The sequence below is a fragment of the Rhipicephalus microplus genome, chromosome 10 (genome assembly GCF_043290135.1).
Source record: "Rhipicephalus microplus isolate Deutch F79 chromosome 10, USDA_Rmic, whole genome shotgun sequence".
NCBI lineage: Eukaryota > Metazoa > Arthropoda > Arachnida > Ixodida > Ixodidae > Rhipicephalus > Rhipicephalus microplus.
Window position 1 is genome coordinate 94,813,752 of NC_134709.1, and position 21,948 is coordinate 94,835,699.

A 21,948-nucleotide genomic window follows, 5' to 3' on the forward strand; every position below is an offset into this window, starting at 1 on the left:
CAGCTTTGAAGACAGCACTTTCCGGGGCTTATGAGCGCTCCTGTTCTCCCAGTTGAATTCGCCGTTAAGAAGTTAAAAGAAAAGAGCGACCGCCGATGACGATGATCCCTAATAAAGCATTAGAGCTATGCAAGATGGGATCATCGGCAGCGCTGAGTCGTTCGTTAAACTCAGGAAAGTTACCCCAGAAATTATCTAGGATAATTCGAGGTTTGCTATATCTCTGTCAATGTTTGAAGTCGGGGCAAGAGTATTGCGGACACAGGTGTCGATGTCGGTGCCGGCGTGGGTGTCATTGGTTGTGATCGAGAAATCACCATCTTGTCCGCAACCGGAAAACGACGAACAACTCAAATAAAATAAATAAAATTTCTCTATTCCAGTGAGATTCGAAGCCAGACCGTCTGCTTTGCATGCAGGTGTTCTACCACAAAGTCGTGAGGTTTTTTCTATCGTTCATGGTATTTATTGAACTTAGAAATGGCAGTATAATGCAACAGAGTTGAACTGAAATGTTCCTCCTTCTATTGCGACACAGTGACGAGCATGCAACGTTTGAAAAATCACCATCTCTAGAACGAATACACCAAGTAACAGTTTTTCCACAATGTTGTCTATACCAGTAAGGATACCTCACCAACGCAATTACGCCCTTCTAGCTGAAACTCAATTTCCTCGTATCTATCGCCTAATGAAGTTACCATTAGAATGAAGCGGGCTGTTGAAGAAATTTGAAAAAAAAAACGCTTTGTGAATGTCATGTAGTAGACGTAGTCTCCTTGACGCATCGTATATTCCGCGGCAGAAGCGTATAGAATCGCGCCAGGCATCAAAAGACGTGAATTGAACAAAGTGCTTCAAAGGGCCTTTAGCAAATGGTTTAAAGGTCTACCCATTACAAAGCGTTCCGACGTATTTAATCACGAGCAGCAGAACCATCAACAAAATCAACGGCTGTGTAGGTTGGCGTGTCGCCCTTTACGGAGGTGTAATGGGGCTCTTCGCCGATTCGCAATAGTAACTATAAGGCGCGATGGGCACATAAAAACAATGCTTGCAATAGGCATTCGATGATACAGAAAACGGCCAATGTTACGCGCACGGAATGGTTGAGGCATGCGCCGGGAACCGAAGCAGGACAGCAGTTCCCAAGGCACTGCACACGCGGCCTGATTACGCTATCGCGACCCACTCTTGTAGGCGAAACCCAAGCGCTCTCCACATTATTCTTGAAGCTATGGTCTGATATTCATTGGCTAAGAATACATTTTAATGAGTTTTTGTACACAATATCGTGTGCTTTACAGCGGGCATCGCGACTGTTCTTACTGAGTATAAGTGGACGTTGTATATGCGCGCTGTAAACGTGCACGAGAGACATCGATTCTCAGATTCATCGCCATTTTCTTAACGGGAGTCACGACATCGGCGACGTGGGCGGCTGGTAGGAGAGGCTGGCGCAGGCGAACAGTGCCACCGACATGGTCTTCAGCAGCACCAGCAGGGTGGCCATGTTGCGGCTCAGCGCTGCGTTGTTGTAGATGGCGCAGTTGCCGGACTCGTTGGCCTCGCCGTTGAACACGGAAGACCAGATCTCGCACGCCATGTCCACCGTCTTTCCGAAGATGAGCGGCGCCGGGATGGTGCCTGCGGTTGGCGGGAAGGAGATGATCTCACAATTTATTTATTTATTTATTTATTTATTTATTTATTTATTTATTTATTTACACTGTTAGCCAAAAGACCGATACAGGGTAGAGTACTGAAATACAGTTCACACATTGCTCACAGACACAAGCACTACACAGTGAAATCAGGACAGACATTGCATGTGACAGGTTTAAACAAAACCACACCATACAGGCCACAGAAATCGTATTGAAAACGAAAACCGAATCTAACTGAAAGTACAACGTGGAAAAGTATTCAAGTTTTGGACATTATATTAACCAACATTGAGCGGAGAGTAACACAATCGCATGCACAATACACTCAATATGTACACTGTTCCACATGCTTCAAACTATAATGATCAAAATCCGGAACTTTTTTATCACTATGTATAACTATTTGAACTCGTGTGAAAGCATACAAACCGCTTATAACTGGGGAAAAAGGAAGGTAATAACGCTTATATATGGTTACGTAGAAGAATAGGAGACCAGTACCATTTTTTCAAATTCTTCTGAACAGTTAGCTTTAGTTATACTGTGCGGTAGCACGCTCCACCTTTCAAACGTGGGGATTGAACGAAGCTTTACTTGAGTTCAATGGAGCTTTACTTGAGCGCAAATGAAGAAAGCCCATAGTAAAAAGAAAAAGCTAGCGTGAAATGGAAATAACTATGTTGCAGCTGGTTTACCACCAGCTGCAAAAAAGGCGAGGCGCTCAAAGGAGATTTCAGCCCATTTTTACGTCATGCTGGTGCGTTTATTGCGAATTTATGCTTATTGAGGATGTCGTGTAGAATGCAATATCATTTGGCTGTGCTTTGTTCTTTGAACTACAGTGGCTACGATTTGATTTACTGTGTACATGATGTCGTGAAACTTCTCTGGCGCAATACTGCGCTGTTCGGAAAATGTCTTCAGTTTTTTGAAGTGCATCATGGGACTACGCGAAACATCCGTTTTTTTTTTTGGCACAGACGCATGCGTTTTTCGTCACAACCAGTACTGCATTGTAGGCCTAAGTTGGCGGCTGTTGCAAAAGCTGTGATTGTTGTTGTTGCTAAGGCCATGGCACCCATTGCTAAGGTGAAGACTCCGGCTTGCCTCAAAAATATACATGGGTCGCCATTTGGATTCGACGTTGTGTGACGTGGTGAAGAATCACGTAAAATAATATTGCGGCCTCGGTGATTAAATCATGGAGGTTGTGTTGGTGGAGCTGATGACGAAGGTCGCACTAAACTGTACTGCAAAACATGAGGGCAGTGTTAGGTGAATTCCGTTTTCTTTGGTTTGTCATTCTTCTTATTGGTCAGATACTGCTCAAGTATATATTGCGCGGTTCCATCAAATAAATCTTGTTGTAAGTCAGTGCCGCCGTCTGTCTCCTTCTTTTCTTGTCCCTCGTTATTGGCGCTATTTTTATGGGAATAATGAGGGCGTGATTGTTTAAGCGATCGCCATGGATGTAGAAAACATGGTATGGTTGCCACGTATGTTCGTAGAACTAATACGTCGTATAGAATAAATTTAGTTCAACTGAAGTTAGCATTAAGGTGAATGTCGTTGCCGTGGGGGAGTGCTAAAAATTCTCACAACCAAATGGATTATGGAAGTGACGATTACTGAAGTCGTATTTTACAGTATAATGAAGTGGCAAAATTGTATGGTTTGATCGTTATACCGATTATCGTTAAATTCGGGTAGCAAAAAAAAACAAAGATGATACCCACATGTTTGACCAAGCAGTAGGTTTAGTTACTCACGATAAGTGAGTCGGTTCAAACAATGCAAGTCATTCTAAAGAGCAATGATAACTTGACTAAAGGCTATGAAATAACAGTAAAATAATTTAAACGTGCTCTCAGTATAGTTGAAACATCTGATAAAAAGTTGGATTCTGGAAGACCTCTGTAGCTTTGAAGATTGAAGAAATTGCAGACAGTGAAATCCTGTACGTTCTTCTTGATCCATTGCAGCTTAAGACCCTGCCGAACATTTGGATGAATTACTCGATTCCATTGTAGACATATCGCCTTGGCCGGCGTAATCTTTCACGAATGCACAAATGTGCGAAGACGCCTCTCAGAAACCATTTCCAGGTGCTGTGTGCATGCGCCTTAGCGAGCTTTTTGGCGCTTAATTGAATACGTAAAAACACTGATTGAAATAAAAAAGCAAAAACGTGACCACGTACCCAACAACCGGATGCAGACCCATTGTACTCCTAATGCGAACGACTTCTGCTTTTCTGTGACACACCTGCAACGAAACATTTCGCATCAATGTGGCTCCGTTATGGAAAGGCGATCAAGGAACCTAGCTGTTCAGTACAAGCCAAGTTCCTCGACGACCTCTTCGAAACTAACCCGAAGAGCATTTTCACACTACTCAGCACGTTTGAAAGGAGAACAACCGATCATGCTATCGCAGGCACATCTTCAATCACAATGCGCGGCAAGACCAACACTAACTGAACTCAGCCAACTTTCTACGCTGCATATCGTATGCAGAAAATTTCGGAAAAGCAAAAAGCAGTGTGCGTGGCGAAGTTTTTTTTTCCAGGGGTGAAGCTCGTTATGGCGTGGCTTGTGCGTCCCCCGTTGTCATCGTGCGTAACCGCCGTGGCACATAACTGAGAGAGCGGGTATGTGCCACAGGGGAGGGACGGGTATGTGCAACAGGGGAAGGAGAAGGAGATAGAAGGAGGGGAACTAGATGGACGGACGGGCGCATGGACAGACAGACAGACAAGCAGACGGACGGATGGACAGACGTGCCGACAGACACGCGGACGAACGCACGGATGGACGCACGAACGGACGTAAGCAAGAACGAATGGATGGGCGGAAGCGCGTACGGACTGACGGACGCTTCGCCCCACTCATCATCATTCACTACGTGGATATGCTGTGATTTTTTTTTCTCACGTCTTCACTGTACATTTCTATTTATATTACGGTGTTCGATGCTTATCATCACGTTCACGTGTCCTCTATAACGCGGCCATTTTACCAGTCTTCCGATATCACGTTCCGGAAGACAGCTGCGTCAGTACGCCTCGCCATAGCCCTTGTAGATGAAGAGTTAGCTTTTCTATCGGAGGTTAGATAATCATGGTTGCCTGATGTTATAAGCTGCTTTACTATTGTGTATCCGTCAGGCTTTGCCCATTTTCGCTGTGCATTTTCTGTTGTCGATTTGTGCTTTATATTGAATATGGCTTATGAGCAATATAGAACCTAGCGCATGTGCTCCCTCCGTCCGTCCTCGTAGAGCAAACACTATTTTTGCCTCGATATCACGCTATCCAAGAGCGGCAATCATGTGCTTTTCTAGTTCGTCAAAATGACGTATAAGGCAGACGCTTGGAACAGTTCGACAGTGTGACGTCAGACAAATGGGTCGTTGGGTCTCGTTGCTGAAACATCTTCGAGGTTACGCAGGGCCCTGACTACAATAGGGGTAAAACAAGAAGACACAATCACGTTTGTTCGCGTCGCCCTCTTTGGTTGTAGGCGTACGTGTGCAACACTGTGACCTCTTGAGGGTGACACCATCATACTTGAGACAGAGAGCAAAGGACGAACGAGTAAGTGCGATCGCATTGAGCACCACAATCTACGGCTGATAATATAGCCAACCTATCGGCAGCTTCAGTCGGACGACGTCGCAGCTAACCATCTGGCATTCGATTCACCAAACGGCAAGTTCTAACATTTAGGATTACCGACCTGATGGTGACGCTGATGCCGGGTGCGCTGATGAAGAATGTGCTGAAGAGGCAGAAGAAAGTGGCCGCCATGTAGAAGAAGTACGCGGAGCACTCCTGCGTGCAGCGTATGCGCTCGGCCTCCACAACGTCGTCGGCGCTGTCTCCCTCCAAGGTGATGCAGTCGCAATTGGTGTACAACTGCACGCGAGGGTCAAGATTTTTAAAAATTTTCCACGACTCTAACCAGGAACGTAAGCAACAAGTGCTCTTAAAAAGGAGGACAAAGGAGGGCTTAGACATGACATGAGCTCCGAATGTCGTGTTGTTGCTCATTTAATGTTATGTCGATTAGTAGAAACATCAAAGCACGGGCCATTTAGTACACACTGATAGTCGTACTGTCGTCTCACGTGTGCCGTGTCAGCGCTTGGGTAGCATCCGAGTGTTGCATTAATCCCATTTCAGGTGTGTTGTGGGCTTATACTCACAATGAATCATTTATAAGTTGCCCAATTGCCAGTACTATTCACTAGAATAGAGAGAGCGCTAACGCTGAACGTGTTATCATTTTGTGATTGTAATATCATACAGCATCGCTGTGCTTGTACTGCCCTTAACAGCAATCGTCCGAAATGGATTTCAACCAGATAATGCTTTATGAAACGACTGCAATAGGGAACCCTCTCATCTCATCAAAAAGTTGCTGTTAACTGCACTGAAATACTGTGGCTGCGTTAGTATTGGTAAACAGAAAAGAAAGAATCGAATGCAGATGCTATTATGCAGATCAAAATATACAATAGGCGTAATTTTGTGTTTCAGAGTCTTGCCTACTACATTGCTTTATGAAGAAGCAGGCGTCCAGTTAATTAGATGTATTCGTTTCTCCGGAGAAAAAGTATTCTTTCAGAAAACAAGGTGAGACTATTTATACATGATGCGTGTTACTGGAATCAGCGCTAGCACTGCATTGTGGTTTTACCCGCCGGCCAACTGATTTTGGGTGAAAGAAAAATTAACAGCATAGCTATAAAAACGATAATGTACGCTATGACGCGGGTGCATGTCGACCGCGTCATTGTTTCAGCGCAACGCAAGTAGACTTTTGTCAAGCGGTGAAGCGAGCTGATCGGTTGTGCAGTTATTCCAGATGTGTACGATTAGATGGTTTTGTGAGCGGTGAATGCTCATCTCTTTAGTTTGCGTGTGCAATTATCCCATCGACTTGTGATGAATTCCTATAGTCTACTAGTCTTCGATGATGCCTGAGGGGGCAGGACGTAATTGCCCCCCACTTTAAGGACGTGCATCCCCTCCCACGCGACAATTAGCGCGCTTAAGGCTAAGACACTGACCGTGGTTCCGGCGACGGGATCCTGGGTCTCGTTGCGGCAGCCGGCTTGGCACGGTGACATGTACATCTTCAAGTCCCGACCGCAGATTGGATTGAAGCTGAGCGGGCACATGCATTCGCTGCTGCACTTGGACGTGAGGACGCTGTGACATAAAGCACGGCATGACGAGCGTTATATACAGCGTCAGCAGCGCCGTCGCTGTGACTGTTCAATTGAATATTATTAGAGTCAGCACGGTGGCTGGCTGATCATACCGATCCCTTGGCAACAACCTTTACGGTATACTTTAGTATGCTCGTTTTTGATTGTTACAACTTCATTTTGAACGTATTACATTTGGATACAAGTTCACAGGCGACTATGCTTTACTAAGCACGCTAGAAAACATGATCTCTTCGCACATGCCTTGTTATTTTTTATTGTTCCTATGAAAATAACGGTCAGTTTTTACCCCCGTCTAGTGCTGGGTTAGAGACATACCAAGGCTAAATTTAAAAGGAAATGAGTCCAACCAATATTCCCCAGCGAGAATTCTATCCTTGCCGCTATTTCACTCAGCAGGACCAAAATATCACCTGGAAAGGTTTGTTCGAAATTGCTGCCGAGTTTTGCATGCGCCTGTTGGAAGCGCTCACACCTTATTTGGCTCAAAGAAAAACTTCGGCACTCTCTACTTTAAACCTATAGCCGTGATCGGAACAAACAAACACACACACACACACACACACACACACACACACACACACACACACACACACACACACACACACACACACACACACACACACACACACACACACACACACACACACACACACACACACACACACACACACACACACACACACACACACACACACACACACACACACACACACACACACACACACACACACACACACACACACACACACACACACACACACACACACACACACACACACACACACACACACACACACACACACACACACACACACACACACACACACACACACACACACACACACACACACACACACACACACACACGCGCACACACACACACACACACACACACACACACACACAATAAAGGTGCCATTTTATACGGCAGTATGTGATGGATAGGCAGATATTGATAACAGCTCACTACTTGAAAACTCACGTGTAACCGTGGTAGCACACTTTGTCAACAGCTATGCCAGCTACATCCATTGGATAATTATGGAAACGTCACACGGTCTTCTGTATGCAACCGAACCAAGGCAGCTTCGTACATGAGGCTATAATAAGCCAGGAGGAAGAGTTCAGCCAAATGGCCTTTCTCTTTTCTCTGCATTTTTCTTACTTGTCTTTCTTCCACCTTTTCAGTGTCTTGCATATCGTTCTGTGCCTCTTTCGTTCCTTTTTTTACTATTTTCTTCATTTGTTTTACTCTTGAATCTTTCAAGTTTATTTCTTGTTTTCCCTTGCCTGGTCTATCGCCGCTTTTTAATCCTTCTACCTTTTTTCTGTTTTTATCACTATAACTGTGTCAGTGTTCTTTCTCTGCTTACTTATCTCGCTTTTTATCTTTTTCCCTATTTTTTTTTCGTCTTTTTCGTGTCTGGTTCTTTCCCACTCTCTGTATGCCTTTGTGTCTCTACGATGTACGTGTTTATTCTATTTTTTTCTCATTCTATTTTATCTTTCTTTTGACGACCTTTCTTCCCCCTGTATTCTTTCAAGTGTTTCACGTGCTCAACTTCGTCGAACAGAGTCCTCATTCAGCGTTCGCAGCTGCTGTACTTGGCCGAGGCGCTTGCCCAGTTCCAGTAGCACATACCTACTCACGCTGTTTTGCTCTACCGGTGCCCAAGTCACCGATAGCTCGAAGAGCTTCGCTGTTAAAATTACGAATACGTGAATGGCGAAGTAACTGTGCAAGAACACTCACTTTAAGCAGTTACTGAACGCCGCTTGGTTGATGACCACAGCTCCCTTCGGGTAATCACTGCCAGAACTCGTTTTTTTCCCCTTGCGTAGCTTACGCGTCCTAGAATCGTTGATGCCTTGTTGTTCTCTCGCGCCGTATACGTTAGGTTTAGTACCGTGTAATCAATGCTATATAGAATAAGAGTACAGCGTGCAGACGTGAACAACTCACATCTTGTTGTCCACGTCGATGCCCTCGAACTTTATGTCCGGGCAGGAGCTGAGCAGCGCAAAGAACACGAACCAGTTGAACACGGAAGCTACGGTGCACATACGTATAATGCTGCCGCAGCTCAGGTTCAGCTTGGAGACCACGTAGCCGCCCACAAAGCAACCAAGGCACGCGCTCGGAATGCCTATCATGCCTGCGAATGCCGTTACGTCACACCAATGAGTCGCACTTATAAACTGCGTAGGAATTCGTATATTAAAGGGGCCCGGCCACAGGCTTTGAACGTGGCCAGAAAGCGCTGCTGATCGACAGCCGAGGCTTCCGAAAACTTGATAGAACTGGTTTCACAGTCAACAAGAAATGGACCTCTCTTCTCTCGACAGAGGATGCCATATTCTAAGATGGCCGAGTTTTCAACACAAATGTCCGCGGCCCTATTTGAGCATTCTCAGCGTCACAATTAGCGTGGCAGCACCGCGTTGCCTCGATATGCACGCACTTTACCGTATAGTGCGAGAATTGCACGCGACACATAAATACAGGAGCGCGCTCGCGATCACGCTGAAATTAAGCGGTGTGTTTAGAGACAAAAAAATCAGCAGGTTCAATGTACCATGCGAATGATGGTTATGCGAATCATGGGGAGCGAAAGTGACGGCAGTGTGAATTTTTATTGAACGAAATGTTACGAAACGATGGTTATAGTATGTATTATGTTGCGCGCACAGACTTATGTTGAACACCCATATATGTTTTATATAGCCAGTTTTTTTTGCAGTCTTCTCACGATTCCAACAGAAACATGTGTTGTGTACCAACCCCAAAAGCGGTAAGCTGATATGTAATGCTCGCGAGAATGATAGCCCTGGTTATTGCTACCAAGATAAACTTCAGTGTATGACACTTATGTGACGTGTACAACTAACGTCAACCCGACATGATGCCTTTATTCTGAGAGTACATATGTAATGTTTACAAAATTAGATAGCCATTCTTGCAACCAAAATTTACGTTTCACCGCCATTGCGCACTCGTAGGGTCATTTTCCACAGCCATCTCGAGACCTAGCATGAACTGTCGCAGAGAATGCTTGGGTGGGACTCAAGCTGGTACTTTGACTTTTCATTTTTTAAATTCGTTTGGTTAATGCTGTCGAAGTCACTCTTTCTCGACGCTCTCGCACTAACACTACCAGTATCTGTTCTCGCCGTTCCTATAGGTACATAGTAACTGTCGACCACCTGTAGCTTATACAAGCATACCGCGGCCCGTGGTAAGCGGGTGTGTGGCGGGTCGGGCAGACAAAGTACGTTTGACGAGGTACGCGACGGGATCTTTACGTTGTTCAGCAGGCAGAGGTATCTGTCCAATCCTCTTATTCACTCATACTAATTTTGGCCCATGCCGAGCTAAGGGGGTGATCACGAGAGCACCCAGACATATAGGTGGCTGGAGGGATAGATAGATAGATAGATAGATAGATAGATAGATAGATAGATAGATAGATAGATAGATAGATAGATAGAAACGCTCAAAGCATCTGCAGTACTGAAAAAATGCTTTGCATTCAAAATTTAAAAAGAAAACGACTGCAGGTCGTGACGCGTGCGTGACCTAAATTTCACCCGTGCCATCCCTTTCTTTTCCAGAGCCTTTGTCGGGGCGAAAGATGAAACACACAGCGTATGCGAAATTTATTACGCCAGTCGCACTTGTAAGATCGCAAACATTTTTGCGCTGGTTGATTTGAGACGTCAGCCACAATATGACGTAGTCACACGACTTCGTAGGCTTGATAAAAGGTGGGCCGATCAAGGACGCAGAGCAAAACCAAGCTAAGCGCCTGGAGGCAACGCAAGGGCATGTTAGGTGCTGGAACCATTCGGTGGGTGGCGGGTAACGTTCATTACATCGATTTAGAAAAAAAAAGTTGATTTCGCCTGCGAGTCGCCTTACGTGAGAGCACAAGGGACGGTGTAAGTTCTGCGTTCCGACATGTATACGATCCAAATTATAATGACCTTATCTGGGCACGAACAGAGGTGCAAGGAACGGTGGACGTGCACAAAAAAAAAAACAGAAAAGAAGGTCCAAACAAGCAAACTACAACTACTGTCTCGGAATTAGTAGCACTAACCACTGGTAGTATACGGAGACGTTTAAGGTATGTAAATGTCGTACAATCGCAGTTACTCACGGTGATTGTGTCAGATATGCCATTTCGTTCTATATAGACGCAAGTAGATTCAGTTGGGTCAGCAAACTGACTTGCGTTAGTGTTAAGACGTTTCCCTTCATAGCAAATTTGAAAGAACCAATTGATGCCATGCGGAAACATAGACACCAGACGACTTTTATATCACCACTTTTGATAACGTGCCAATTTTTGTCTTCCTAGTGTCAAGGTGAAAGTTCAGGGGAAGATGTACGTGGCATTGGGAGACGAAAATATCCTTGAAAAGAGAATGTCGCCGAATCTTCTAGCAGCTTTGCTTGCTCCAGCATTTTTTTTTGTGGTGTTGTAGGCAAAGTAGCTCGATAGACAGCAAAGCCGCATATTTCGCTCACCAAGCAGGAGTGCCGCGTTGGCCGAGGTCATGCCGAACTCGGACTCGAACAGCTTTGCGGCGAAGTTCGAGTAGCCGGAGCCAAGCATCGCTGCGAAAGAAAAAAAAAATATGCGTAACAGCTTTGTAACATCTGAACTTGACAGTGCAGACCAACGACATGGAACGTGAAGTCAGAGTTGCACCTGACGGATGAAGCGTCGATATCGACATTAGTAATTTTAACAACTATAAAACGTAATGCAAAACTCTCGATGGTCAGAATGTAGTGCACTGAACATTGGCGTGCCAATGAATTTTCGCTATCTCTGTTGCCCTTCGATCCCACAGCTTAGAATCACATTGTTGTTCAGGCCACCACGCTGGCAGCAATGGCTAATATTCTCTTTGGGTGTATCTATAAATTTCAGAATGATACGCACGGCCTCGGTCATCTCAACACGCTAACTCGTATTGGCTTCACAGAAGACATAGTTATGACGATACTAAGCTGACTTTAGCTCGTCTAAAATTTTAGGAATGCACGCACTATCTCTGCCAAAACCATCTGATTTATTCAAACTAAAGAAGCGCATTGATCTGATACCTGATGTAAACACCCCCACGCCAATTCCAAATGGTGGCCAAGGCATCGCTGGTGGGTCGCACAGGCGCAATCGCTAACTGCATATCCTGCACGACAAAACTTTGTCTCTACAAGCCCCCGTAACTCAAGTGCCTTGTTTGGAGTATGAATGCCTAGAAGACAGGCACCAGAAAAATGTGGCACAGTAGCAAGCCGGTGTGCAAGCCGGTCTCGCTTCTGCCGTCTGGTGAATATATCTGACGGTGTTGTACCTCCGGAAACAAGGTTAGAGAAGGATCAAACAATTTCTTTATCGTGCGTCATATGGACAATTTGAATTCAGAACAAAGTAAATGCTCCAATAACAGGCAAAATGTGAATGAATTCCGTAAATGGGGTAACCAGCGGTGGCAGTGACGTGCACTGCATAAGGCACACAGACACTTTTATTTGAAGTCTCGCGACGTTTGACGTGCGCATCCTTACTCTTTTCGCGCGAACACTTAAACCACGAAGCGAAGCTAATGAGACAGCGTGCAGTTATACGTCTCGCTGACCGAATTACGGCGCGCGCGAACACGGTCTTCCAAGCCGCTTTAGCGCTCTCGCTCGCACCAAGCTGCTGGAGCGTGAACGCGTCCATAGCGTTTCTTTGTCTTTTATTTTCATTTGAACCATCGTGACGCCTGGCGTGTACTCCCTTGCTCTGTTCGCGCGAGCGCTTACGACGACGAAACGTGGCTATCAGACAGCGCGCAGTTATACGATTTTCCGACTTAATTTATTACGCGACCTTTACAGCGCTGACTGCCGAATATGAAACAGAGTGTAGACTACTTTCCGTAGGTCACCTGGGCACGGCCATATTTTGCTGTTAAGCCGATGATATCTTGCTTTTGCATATTGCGACGTGAATTTGAGGGCATGAAACATGATACGCAGGAATAGAACCACATTCATGCATATGCGTCTACTGTATCATTGTTTGTTTAGTTGCTAAATATACAAATCACAAAGGTTAACAGCTTAACATGGCGACACTGAAACCCATCCGTGAAATTTCTGATTAATGTATACGTACTCTTGCCCAAACAAATTCGCTTTCAGCGACACTCATTGTTGATAGTTGAAGCGCACGTTTTAGTTAACAGTTATCGGCTAAGTTCTGGTGAGCTTACTCTCGACGGTGGCGGCGAGGCTGATGTAGAGGAACGTGTAGTTCTTCAGCAGGTAGCGCACGGCCTTGGGCATGTCGCCGAGTCGCACCTGCACCGAGTCGCCCCTGAGCGCCCGCGCGTCCACTTCGAGCGGCTTCTGGACCACCTTCGCACCCGGCAGCCTCTTGGGAAAGCCGAATATGGGAACGCAGAGGATCAGCGACAGGGTGCCGGTAATCACGAAGCCTATCCACCAGGCGCCCACCCAGACGGTGCTGGAAGGCGACAGGCCGATGCTGCGCGTATACCGCCACGGTGAGTGTGTACAGGTGTAGAAATGAGGTATCGGTAATTGTTGACGCAACAGCCCCACAGTTCGGACAGAACATTACACAGTCAATCATATTCATGGCCATGGCGGCCGCGTTTCGACGAGGATCAAAGGCAGAACACCCGTGCATTTATGTTTTGGTGTACTTGAAAAACCTCAGCTGGTAAAATCTAATACGGTCTCCTTTACTACACCATTGCTTGTATAATCGTGACGTGGTTTAGGGATCGCCAAGGTCAAACCATTTTCAATTTCTTGATGCGCACCGATGTTGCTGATGCGTACCGAACTTAAAAAAAGATGTGCAATGAAAGTTTTTTTTTTAATTTTGACTAATAGCCAGGTGAATAGGCAACATCCCTAGTGCTCGTCTGCACGCGGATACATTTCTCTTGCGGCTGCTGTTCATTTTGGGTCTCCATGTCGTAACGTGCGAGGCAATCGCTGTGCTGGCGTTTCGCTAAGTTTTTGCGATCGTAGGACAGAAGAAGGCTAACGCAAGTGTTTCATGTAAGAAAGAGGGCCACACAAAACAGTCGGTGAACTAACTTGATCGCAAGAAACTTTGAGCAGTTCTATCACCTACCTGTTGCCAGTCATTTTCGCTCTCTATAAATTGCCAAATCTACACACCGAATTCCTGGCATTTCAACACAAGAGCGCACCTCGTTCTCACCTAATACACAAGTATCAAACGATGAGATTTAAAATAATGATGCCCATGGGTATCATTTACGTCCCAGAACCAGAATGCGATTGTGAGGAATACCGTAGCGGAGAGCTCGGGCAATTTCGACCACCTGGTGTTCTTTAACGTTCACTTCCACCGTAAAGTAGCCGGGCGTCTACCATTTTCGCCTCCATCGAAATGTGATCGTCGCGGTGGGGATCGAACCCGCCACCTTCGGGTCGGAAGCTGAACACCGCTGCTCCACCACGGTGGACAACAATGGCATTGCTATTCCGACATTCACCTCGCGGCGTCTACATTGAGGTCAGTGTACGTCTTCAGGAACGTTCCACCCAGAATGAAGCCGATTGCTGGCCCCATGATGGCTGCGGTGTAGTACATGCCTGTGGGCGAGCGAAAAAAATAATACGAAATTGTCAGACGCTGTTTTCCGGAGCTTCTTTGTGCACTAAATTGAATTCTACGCACGAAGCAAATTCATACATCATTATATACTCGTGTACTGGCTGTAGTTCTTTATCTCCTTTTTTCGAGGTTTGTGTTGAAAATCACCGGTGTGGCCTTCAACACGGAAGAAATGACAAAACCTCTTTTATTCAGTGACCGAGTAGATCGGTATAGTTGGAACATATTCATCCTCGTAGGGAAGCTCTAAACTACCCACGGAGAGGAACAAATAAATGATATGTATAACTGGAGTTTAACGTCCCAAAACGGCGATACAATTATGAGAGACGCTGTAATGGAGGGCTCTGCGAGTTTCGACCACCGTTAGTGCACCTAAATCTAAGTACACGGGCCGCAACAAAACACTTTCGCTTTTATCGAAAATGCCACCGCTGCCGCCAGAATTTGATTCCGCTATTTTCGGATTAGCTGTCGAGCGTCATAGCCACTAGACCATCGCGGCGGGGCGACAGCAAAAAACACAGGACGCAAGAGCTTGTGACGTGTTGTTCTTTCTAAATGTTCCTGTGTAGTTCTGCGTTTCCTACGAAGATGTTTCTTCTATTCTCTCAGATTTTCAGCACTACTTGCCGTCACTGAGCTGCAGTACTCGTTCATACTGGGCAAATCGAAAAGCAGTTGCTGTCACGTGGTTGCAAGAACGTCATTTCTCGTCCTCACTAACGCCCTCCTCTTTGCTCGCCGAGTCCCTAAACCCACCTCTGTCCGAGATGAACTCGTGCTCTAATCTATATAGAATATGATAGAGTCACCGTCTATGAAGTCAACCCACGCTTCAAACATTTAGTGGCTGATTTACACGAGGGATACCCTCATCCGCCATACAGTCGGCTCTGCTTCGTGCATGGCAGCGCCTCGCAGACATTAGCTAATTCCCGGAAGCTGCGCTTTTGCTACGTGAAGGGGCCGAAAACCCGACCCGGTTGCCTTATTTTGCCCCTAAAGAAGATTGTCGGAAAGCTTGCACCACAACAACCGATAACACACCTGTGACAAGAACTAAGAGTTTGGCTACTACATGGGTGAGCTTTAATTTGATTTTGGGGGGAATTGATGACAAAGTTCTGGATGTCATTATTACATAGGTGTGACCATTACGCGAATATATCTGGTATATTGGAACCACAGAGCAAAATTTGAGAGTGGCTGCGTACTTGTTCAGTTAAGCTGTGGCACCACGCTGAATAATCAAGCAACCCTGCAAACCCGAGTAGAAATATGTGAAACCACTTCGGCAACCACCGAGTCAGGGCACTCTAAAAGTTATATGCATCCTGTTTAACCATGGCCTACTCCATACGAACACTGAGTTCTGGAGTTCTCTGCGACACGGTAATAGATTCACGCTCGAAATGCCTGAGCACAAGTAACAGAGGCTGTGAGCCGTTTTCACGATGCAGATGCCAGGTTCTCAATTATGTAATATATCCAAGTTCGCTTTCTCTACAAGAATTTTTCTTGGCATCAATGCAACCGACATATTTTTACGCGATAGCTTGTTTCGCAGAAATTCCGGCGTCGCTATCGGCGTCGTTGGTTGTTGGGGAAAAATTGTCTCATGCGTGACCGAGAAATCGAGGACGATGCAAACGAAATAAATAATAAAAAATTCTGGGTCAGAGTGGGGACCAAACCAGGGTCGTTAGGGTTCAAGCGGGGATCGAGCCCACGTCGTTTGCGTGGCAAGCGGGTGTTCTATACTGCACGGCCACGAGACTGCTTGTGAATACAGCGAAAAGAACTTCCTCTGCATAGAAATGCAGTGAAAGTAGCTTTCATTCACAAACACACGCGTCCTGTATACATACTTTCCAATGCAACACAAAATATAGCAGCAATAATGCGTGGTACAAGCATCCATTGGCAGTGGACGTCAGAACGCGTGATTATCATAATAGCTTCGTGGTTTTAAAGCCGGTCACCCACCACAAAAGGCACACACGCTGCTGCGCCTGTGACCTTATGGCTACGTAGTGGGTGCATAGCAAGTTCAAAAAGATTTCATGCCCCAAATGTTCGAAGTACGCATTAGGAACAGTGTATCGCTATAGCGTTCAACTCCCAAAAGTGAAGCTTTAGGGCCCCCCAATTCTTTAGTGTTCCGACTCTAAAGGACTGATTCGTAGTTGACTCTTACTGTAACCTTAATTGACTACGCAAAAAACCCCAGGTGGTCGAAATTTCCGAAGCCCTCCTCTACGGCGTCTCTCATAATCATATGGAGGTTTTTGGACGTTAAACCCCACATACCAATCAATCAAAAGGTCATAATCAGCAGATGACACTCGGCTTGAGTAGACGTACCAATGTACCAGCTGGACTTCTGGGCGGACAGATTGTCGTCCATGTAGGCCACCGAGAGCGTGTAGAAAGGCACCGTGGAGCAGCCGTGCACGAGGTTGGCGAGCATGAAGATGAATCGGTAGTTTCGAAGGGAGCCGCTAGATTCGTACGCTGGTCCACTGGCGTACGGGCATAGGTCTTTCAGCGGTCGGCTAAACCTGGGTGAACAAGATGACGCAGCGAAAACAATTGGAATTGCCGGGGCTTCTATGGCACATTAAGGGTTGATTACATGATTGTGAGTAGCAATGTTGCTGTTGGCTATCGCGACGGTGACTATCACACAGTTCTCGAAGGCTTGACGTGCATTAGATGCATTTCATCAGATCAATTGAAACACGGTCGCTCACCAAGTGGGAAGAACCAAACGACGTAGTCTAGAATAAGAATACCACATCTGCTACATAAGTCACTGCCGTGTCGATGCATTAATAACCTTATACGTTATGAATTTTTAGTCAGTCTTGTTGAAGATTTTAGTAACCGTGAATCGTAAATATCAGTGTGCTTTCTTATAACTGTGGCTAAAGCAAAATATTTATGACCGCATACCGAAGGACGAGGAAGGCCGAAATATCATTACAATTGCAGACAATGTTCAGGTACATTATAAACTAGGCAAGCAATTGGTTTTATGGATACCACTCTTTGTACATTGCAATGCTGGAATTCGCACCGAATAAACTGCCGTGATAAAGGTCGATGTTTAACCTTGATCCAAAACAAGACTAATACCACCTCGCATGCCCCTGAAAAAGTATAGGGAGATAGTGACATACAGTACAATTCAATACCTTTTACATACGTATCAATCGTGTTTGTTCTTGGGACGGCTTTCTTGCTCACCAATAGTAGAGTACGAAGTACACTGAATCATTGAACACGTTTTTTATCACACATGCGTAATGAAGATTTCCAGAGTAAAAAAAAAATATGTCTAGCTTAGTTCACATTCCGAAACGTATGGTGACTGAATAATCAAGCAATCGCCATAATCAGTGCACATTATTGTAAGCTTGAGGCTAGAGCTAAGCCGATGAATATAAAATAGGGCACCCACGGAAGCTCTGAGATCATTCTAATCGTTATAGGTAGATCTATATAGATTCTTTGAATATCGTCACAGGATCGTGACGCTGACGAAGGCAGAGACAGCTTAGTCAAAATGAAACCTTTTATTAGGCCGAGTTTGTTGCCGGTAAACGTCAGATTACAGTGATACACACAGGAAGATAGCAGCAAACAGAGCGATGGCTGTCGATCAAGTGACAAGTGACGAAGCGCGTAGGCATTTACGATGATGATATGTGGGGTTTAACGTCTCAAAACCACCGTATGATTATGAGAGACGCCGTAGTGGAGGGCTCCGGAAATTTCGACCACCTAGGGTTCTTTAACGTGCACCCAAATCTGAGCAACCGGGCCTACATAATCTCTGCCTCCATCGGAAATGCAGCCGCCGCAGCCGGGATTCTATCCCGCGACCTGCGAGTCAGCAGCCGAGTACCCTAACCACTAGACCACCGCGGCGGGGCATCGGCATTAATACATGTACTGTTGAACATTCCAGCCTTATCACTGGTCCCCGCGCAAGCTCTGGAATAATCTCGAGTGTTCGCGTCTTGCGCGCAATCTTAACCGAATGATCTAGGATGATCACGAACCTTCTCGAACATTGAGGCGCAGTTTGCGCCGAGCATTCCTGAATAAGGCTTTTTTTTTGGGGGGGGGGGGGGGAACTGAATCAAACAAAAGAGAAAAAAACACACACACACGCGTGGCAATACTGCTTCTAAGTTTGTAGGAAACTTCGGTTAGGAATCGTAGCTGCTCGCGGCAACAGTCTGACAGCCATAAAAACTGTTCCTGTTCAGTTGGGTCTTGACGAATAACACGGCATTTCACACGAATACAGATATCATATTTCAGTGACCAAGTTTGGTTACTGTATCACGTATTGGTAAATGGAAATGTGTTTACGCAGAAAGTAGATAATATATGATAAGTTTTAAATTGTGAATGTTCGTGTATTTAACTTAGCTTTGCTGCGTGCCAGACCGCAAATGAGAAGGTACACCTATACTACCATGGTATGTAACCTGTGGCGGCAACTGTGGCTCTCACAGTTGCCCCACTACTTCACTAATTGAGGTTCTGGTGAACAAGGCGCACTCAGGTACTTTCACACGTCTTCAAGTCGAAAGCCTTAAAAGTGTGCGAAATGTGTGAAAATGACTTTGTAAGACATCTAAAGTGAAAGCCTTGCGTGCCCCATAAAACGCGAATGTTGATCACTGGCGTCCTGCGTCTGCGGCGTCAACACGAGTGCCGCCGAAAGGTCATCACGGGATGAAGTAGCCATAAGATATCCTCATGACATCGCTTATTGCCCAAATTTATGCCGTCGCCATTACGGTATAGCGACATAACTATGACGTCATGTAATTTAGCATCACGCGATGACGTCATCACTATCACGTGGCATCACGCTTAAGCATAGGTGGTGAGCCGATCACGAAGGCACTACAAAACCTGTTGACGTGCGGAAAGCTCGCGATGTCTCTGATCTTGGAGGCAATTCAGACACCCGTTGGGTGTAGAAAGGTATCGGGGTGGAAAAAGGGAAAGATTAATTAACCTTCCTATAATGGGTAACGGGCGCTGCGTTTTTATGTCGCCGCCTTTTGAGGCGAGTGTTCGTCCATAACGGAACGCTGGCATTTAGTGTTTTACTAATAGATGAGTTGACCGAAGTATTGAAAAGCATCGCATTCCGCACAGGAAGCGGACGCTGTATCACTTCACTACTGATCGAGTAACTGGTACGTGCGGCTATTGGCTACCGTAAATATCTCACTTGTACTGCGGTGCCACAAAGTGGGGCAGGCTGTAGATGAAGGAGCCGATGCCCATGCACGCGACTCCGACGGCCATGATCCTTGGCTTGTTCATCTCGCTGCCGAAGAAGGTGACTGGCACCATGAGCAGCAGCGAGCCGACGTTGTACATGGCCACGATGAGTCCCGTCTCGACGCTGCGCAGGTGGAAGCGGCGCTCGAGCGTGGGCAGCGAGACGTTGATGAAGCCGCTGATCACCATGCCCTGAACGAAGGCGGCCATGCTGAAGCACACCAGCACCCACTCGGGCCTCGCGAAGCACTGCGCCACCGACGGCGAGAAGCCGAACCAGCCGCACCGGGTGTCCTCGTCCTGCGCACAGCATTGCATCCACGATAGCTGCTGGTGTTTTAACGTCCTAATACCACAATGCGACTATGAAGGAACTCGCAGGGGAGGGCCCCAGAAAGGGCCACCAGCTGGTGTTCTTTAACGGGCATCTGAATTAAGTACACCGGCTTCAAACATTTCCCTCTTCATTTAAAGAGCAGTCGCCGTGGCCGGGATCCCATTGCGCGACTTTCAGGTCAGCATTCCAGTACCATGACCACTTGACAACCGTTACACGTAGCGTTGCGAACCGTACGCTGTTATCCCGTCGTCTCGGCATAAAGTTGATGATTGCCTGTAGATGGCCCTCCCTTTCCAGAAAGAAGCGTTAAATGAGAAATCGATGAAGAGAGAAAATGTGTCGCGTACCCTTGTGCTCACGGACCCGTCCTGCTTCTTCATAGTGTTCTTGTTTTTGGTGATAAGGCTGACGTCGCACTGGTTGGCTGATTCGTCGTTCGTTAGAGTCCTGGCGCAACCTCACTGGTCTGAAGCGGTCGATTGTCTCGTCTTCCTCTTCTTTATGCGCGAGCCATGGTTTCAGGACCCTGAAAAAGGAAGGGGATGATGATGATGGTGATGATGCCTGATATATGTGGCTCATTCACACTCAGGCGTATCAGCTAAGAATCGATTGCATGAGTTAGACATTTTCAGTGTTGAATATTCATGAGAAAAATAACGTACGTGCAACGAAAAAGAGGGCAAGAATTGTTTTTTCCCGATCAGACCAGGCAGTTTAGTCGTTATCTTGACTACAAATGAAAGTTAATAAAATTTTCATACTACACTTAATACTACTATTACTACAAATAATAAAAGAGATGAATTTTTATGTGGAACTATTGCTGCAATAATAAGACACAAATATCCAGTTAGAGTCTCATTCGTTTTGTTTCGAGGAGGTAAGCATAAATGGCATCAAAAGCGTTCTTGTGGCTGAAGCCCAAAGGCGAAGCACTAAAGGTAAGTATTGTGACTTGACAAGTTCAGCCCCAGCTTAGAGAACGGGATAACAAGAAGACTTTTTCTTTGTGTGTTTAGAGTATTTACTCTGACAACTAGTAGACATTAGTGGCATTCCAACAGAACATCGCGACGGAACACAGGGGCTTTAGTGCCATGGAAATTTCTTCTCACCGAGAAAGAACAGCTTGCCCGTCAGAACAGATAGCAGCTCTGTGTATAGTCACTCCAGCATCGGGAAAAAGTGCGACGGCGACGGACTGGTGCAGCCGCCTCGCAGCGATTGCGGCAAAGACAGTAAGCATCAGCAACAATGAGAAGACAGGAGAAGCGGCCTCGAGAACAACGCACAGAAGAAACGAAGCGATTTATTCCGAGGCCACGAAATCCAGCATGCACAGCCCTCCAGAAAACACGAGCAACGACGCATCTGTACCAGCGACATCATAAATATAGTTCTATTGTTTCGGTTTCTAAACAAAAGTTAGTACCATAGAGGAGAAACCACAAGACCAGCTCTGTGTGAATAAAACTTTAACGAGGGGACACGGCAACGTAATCTAGTCAATGCGACTTCCGATTGCGACACCATTGAATTTTCCACGAACATTTTAAATGATGAAACTCTGTCCATGGCGTTATTGATTCCATGGCATATGCACAAAGCGAAAATTTTCTGTACCTTATCGCAGTTATTGTGGTCATTTCAGGAAGCACCGAAAGTACTGGTCAATTTAATGCCGCTCACGCCAGAGAGTCGGCCA

The 21,948-nt window shown here is 46.0% G+C and overlaps 1 protein-coding gene across 1 annotated transcript; it reads right to left on the minus strand.

Annotated features, from left to right (window-relative positions):
- Positions 1 to 438: 438 nt before the first annotated feature.
- LOC119181594 (solute carrier organic anion transporter family member 4A1) lies at positions 439 to 20,218 on the minus strand. Its single transcript, XM_075874726.1, has 10 exons — positions 19,848 to 20,218; positions 16,952 to 17,148; positions 14,463 to 14,562; positions 13,179 to 13,453; positions 11,437 to 11,526; positions 8,869 to 9,061; positions 6,741 to 6,882; positions 5,405 to 5,583; positions 3,868 to 3,932; positions 439 to 1,647 (listed from the first exon to the last, which is right to left on the minus strand). Exons 1-10 carry the CDS (start codon positions 20,216 to 20,218, stop codon positions 1,418 to 1,420), a joined length of 1,842 nt encoding a protein of 613 aa, XP_075730841.1. The 3' UTR covers positions 439 to 1,417.
- Between the last annotated feature and the right edge of the window lie 1,730 nt (positions 20,219 to 21,948).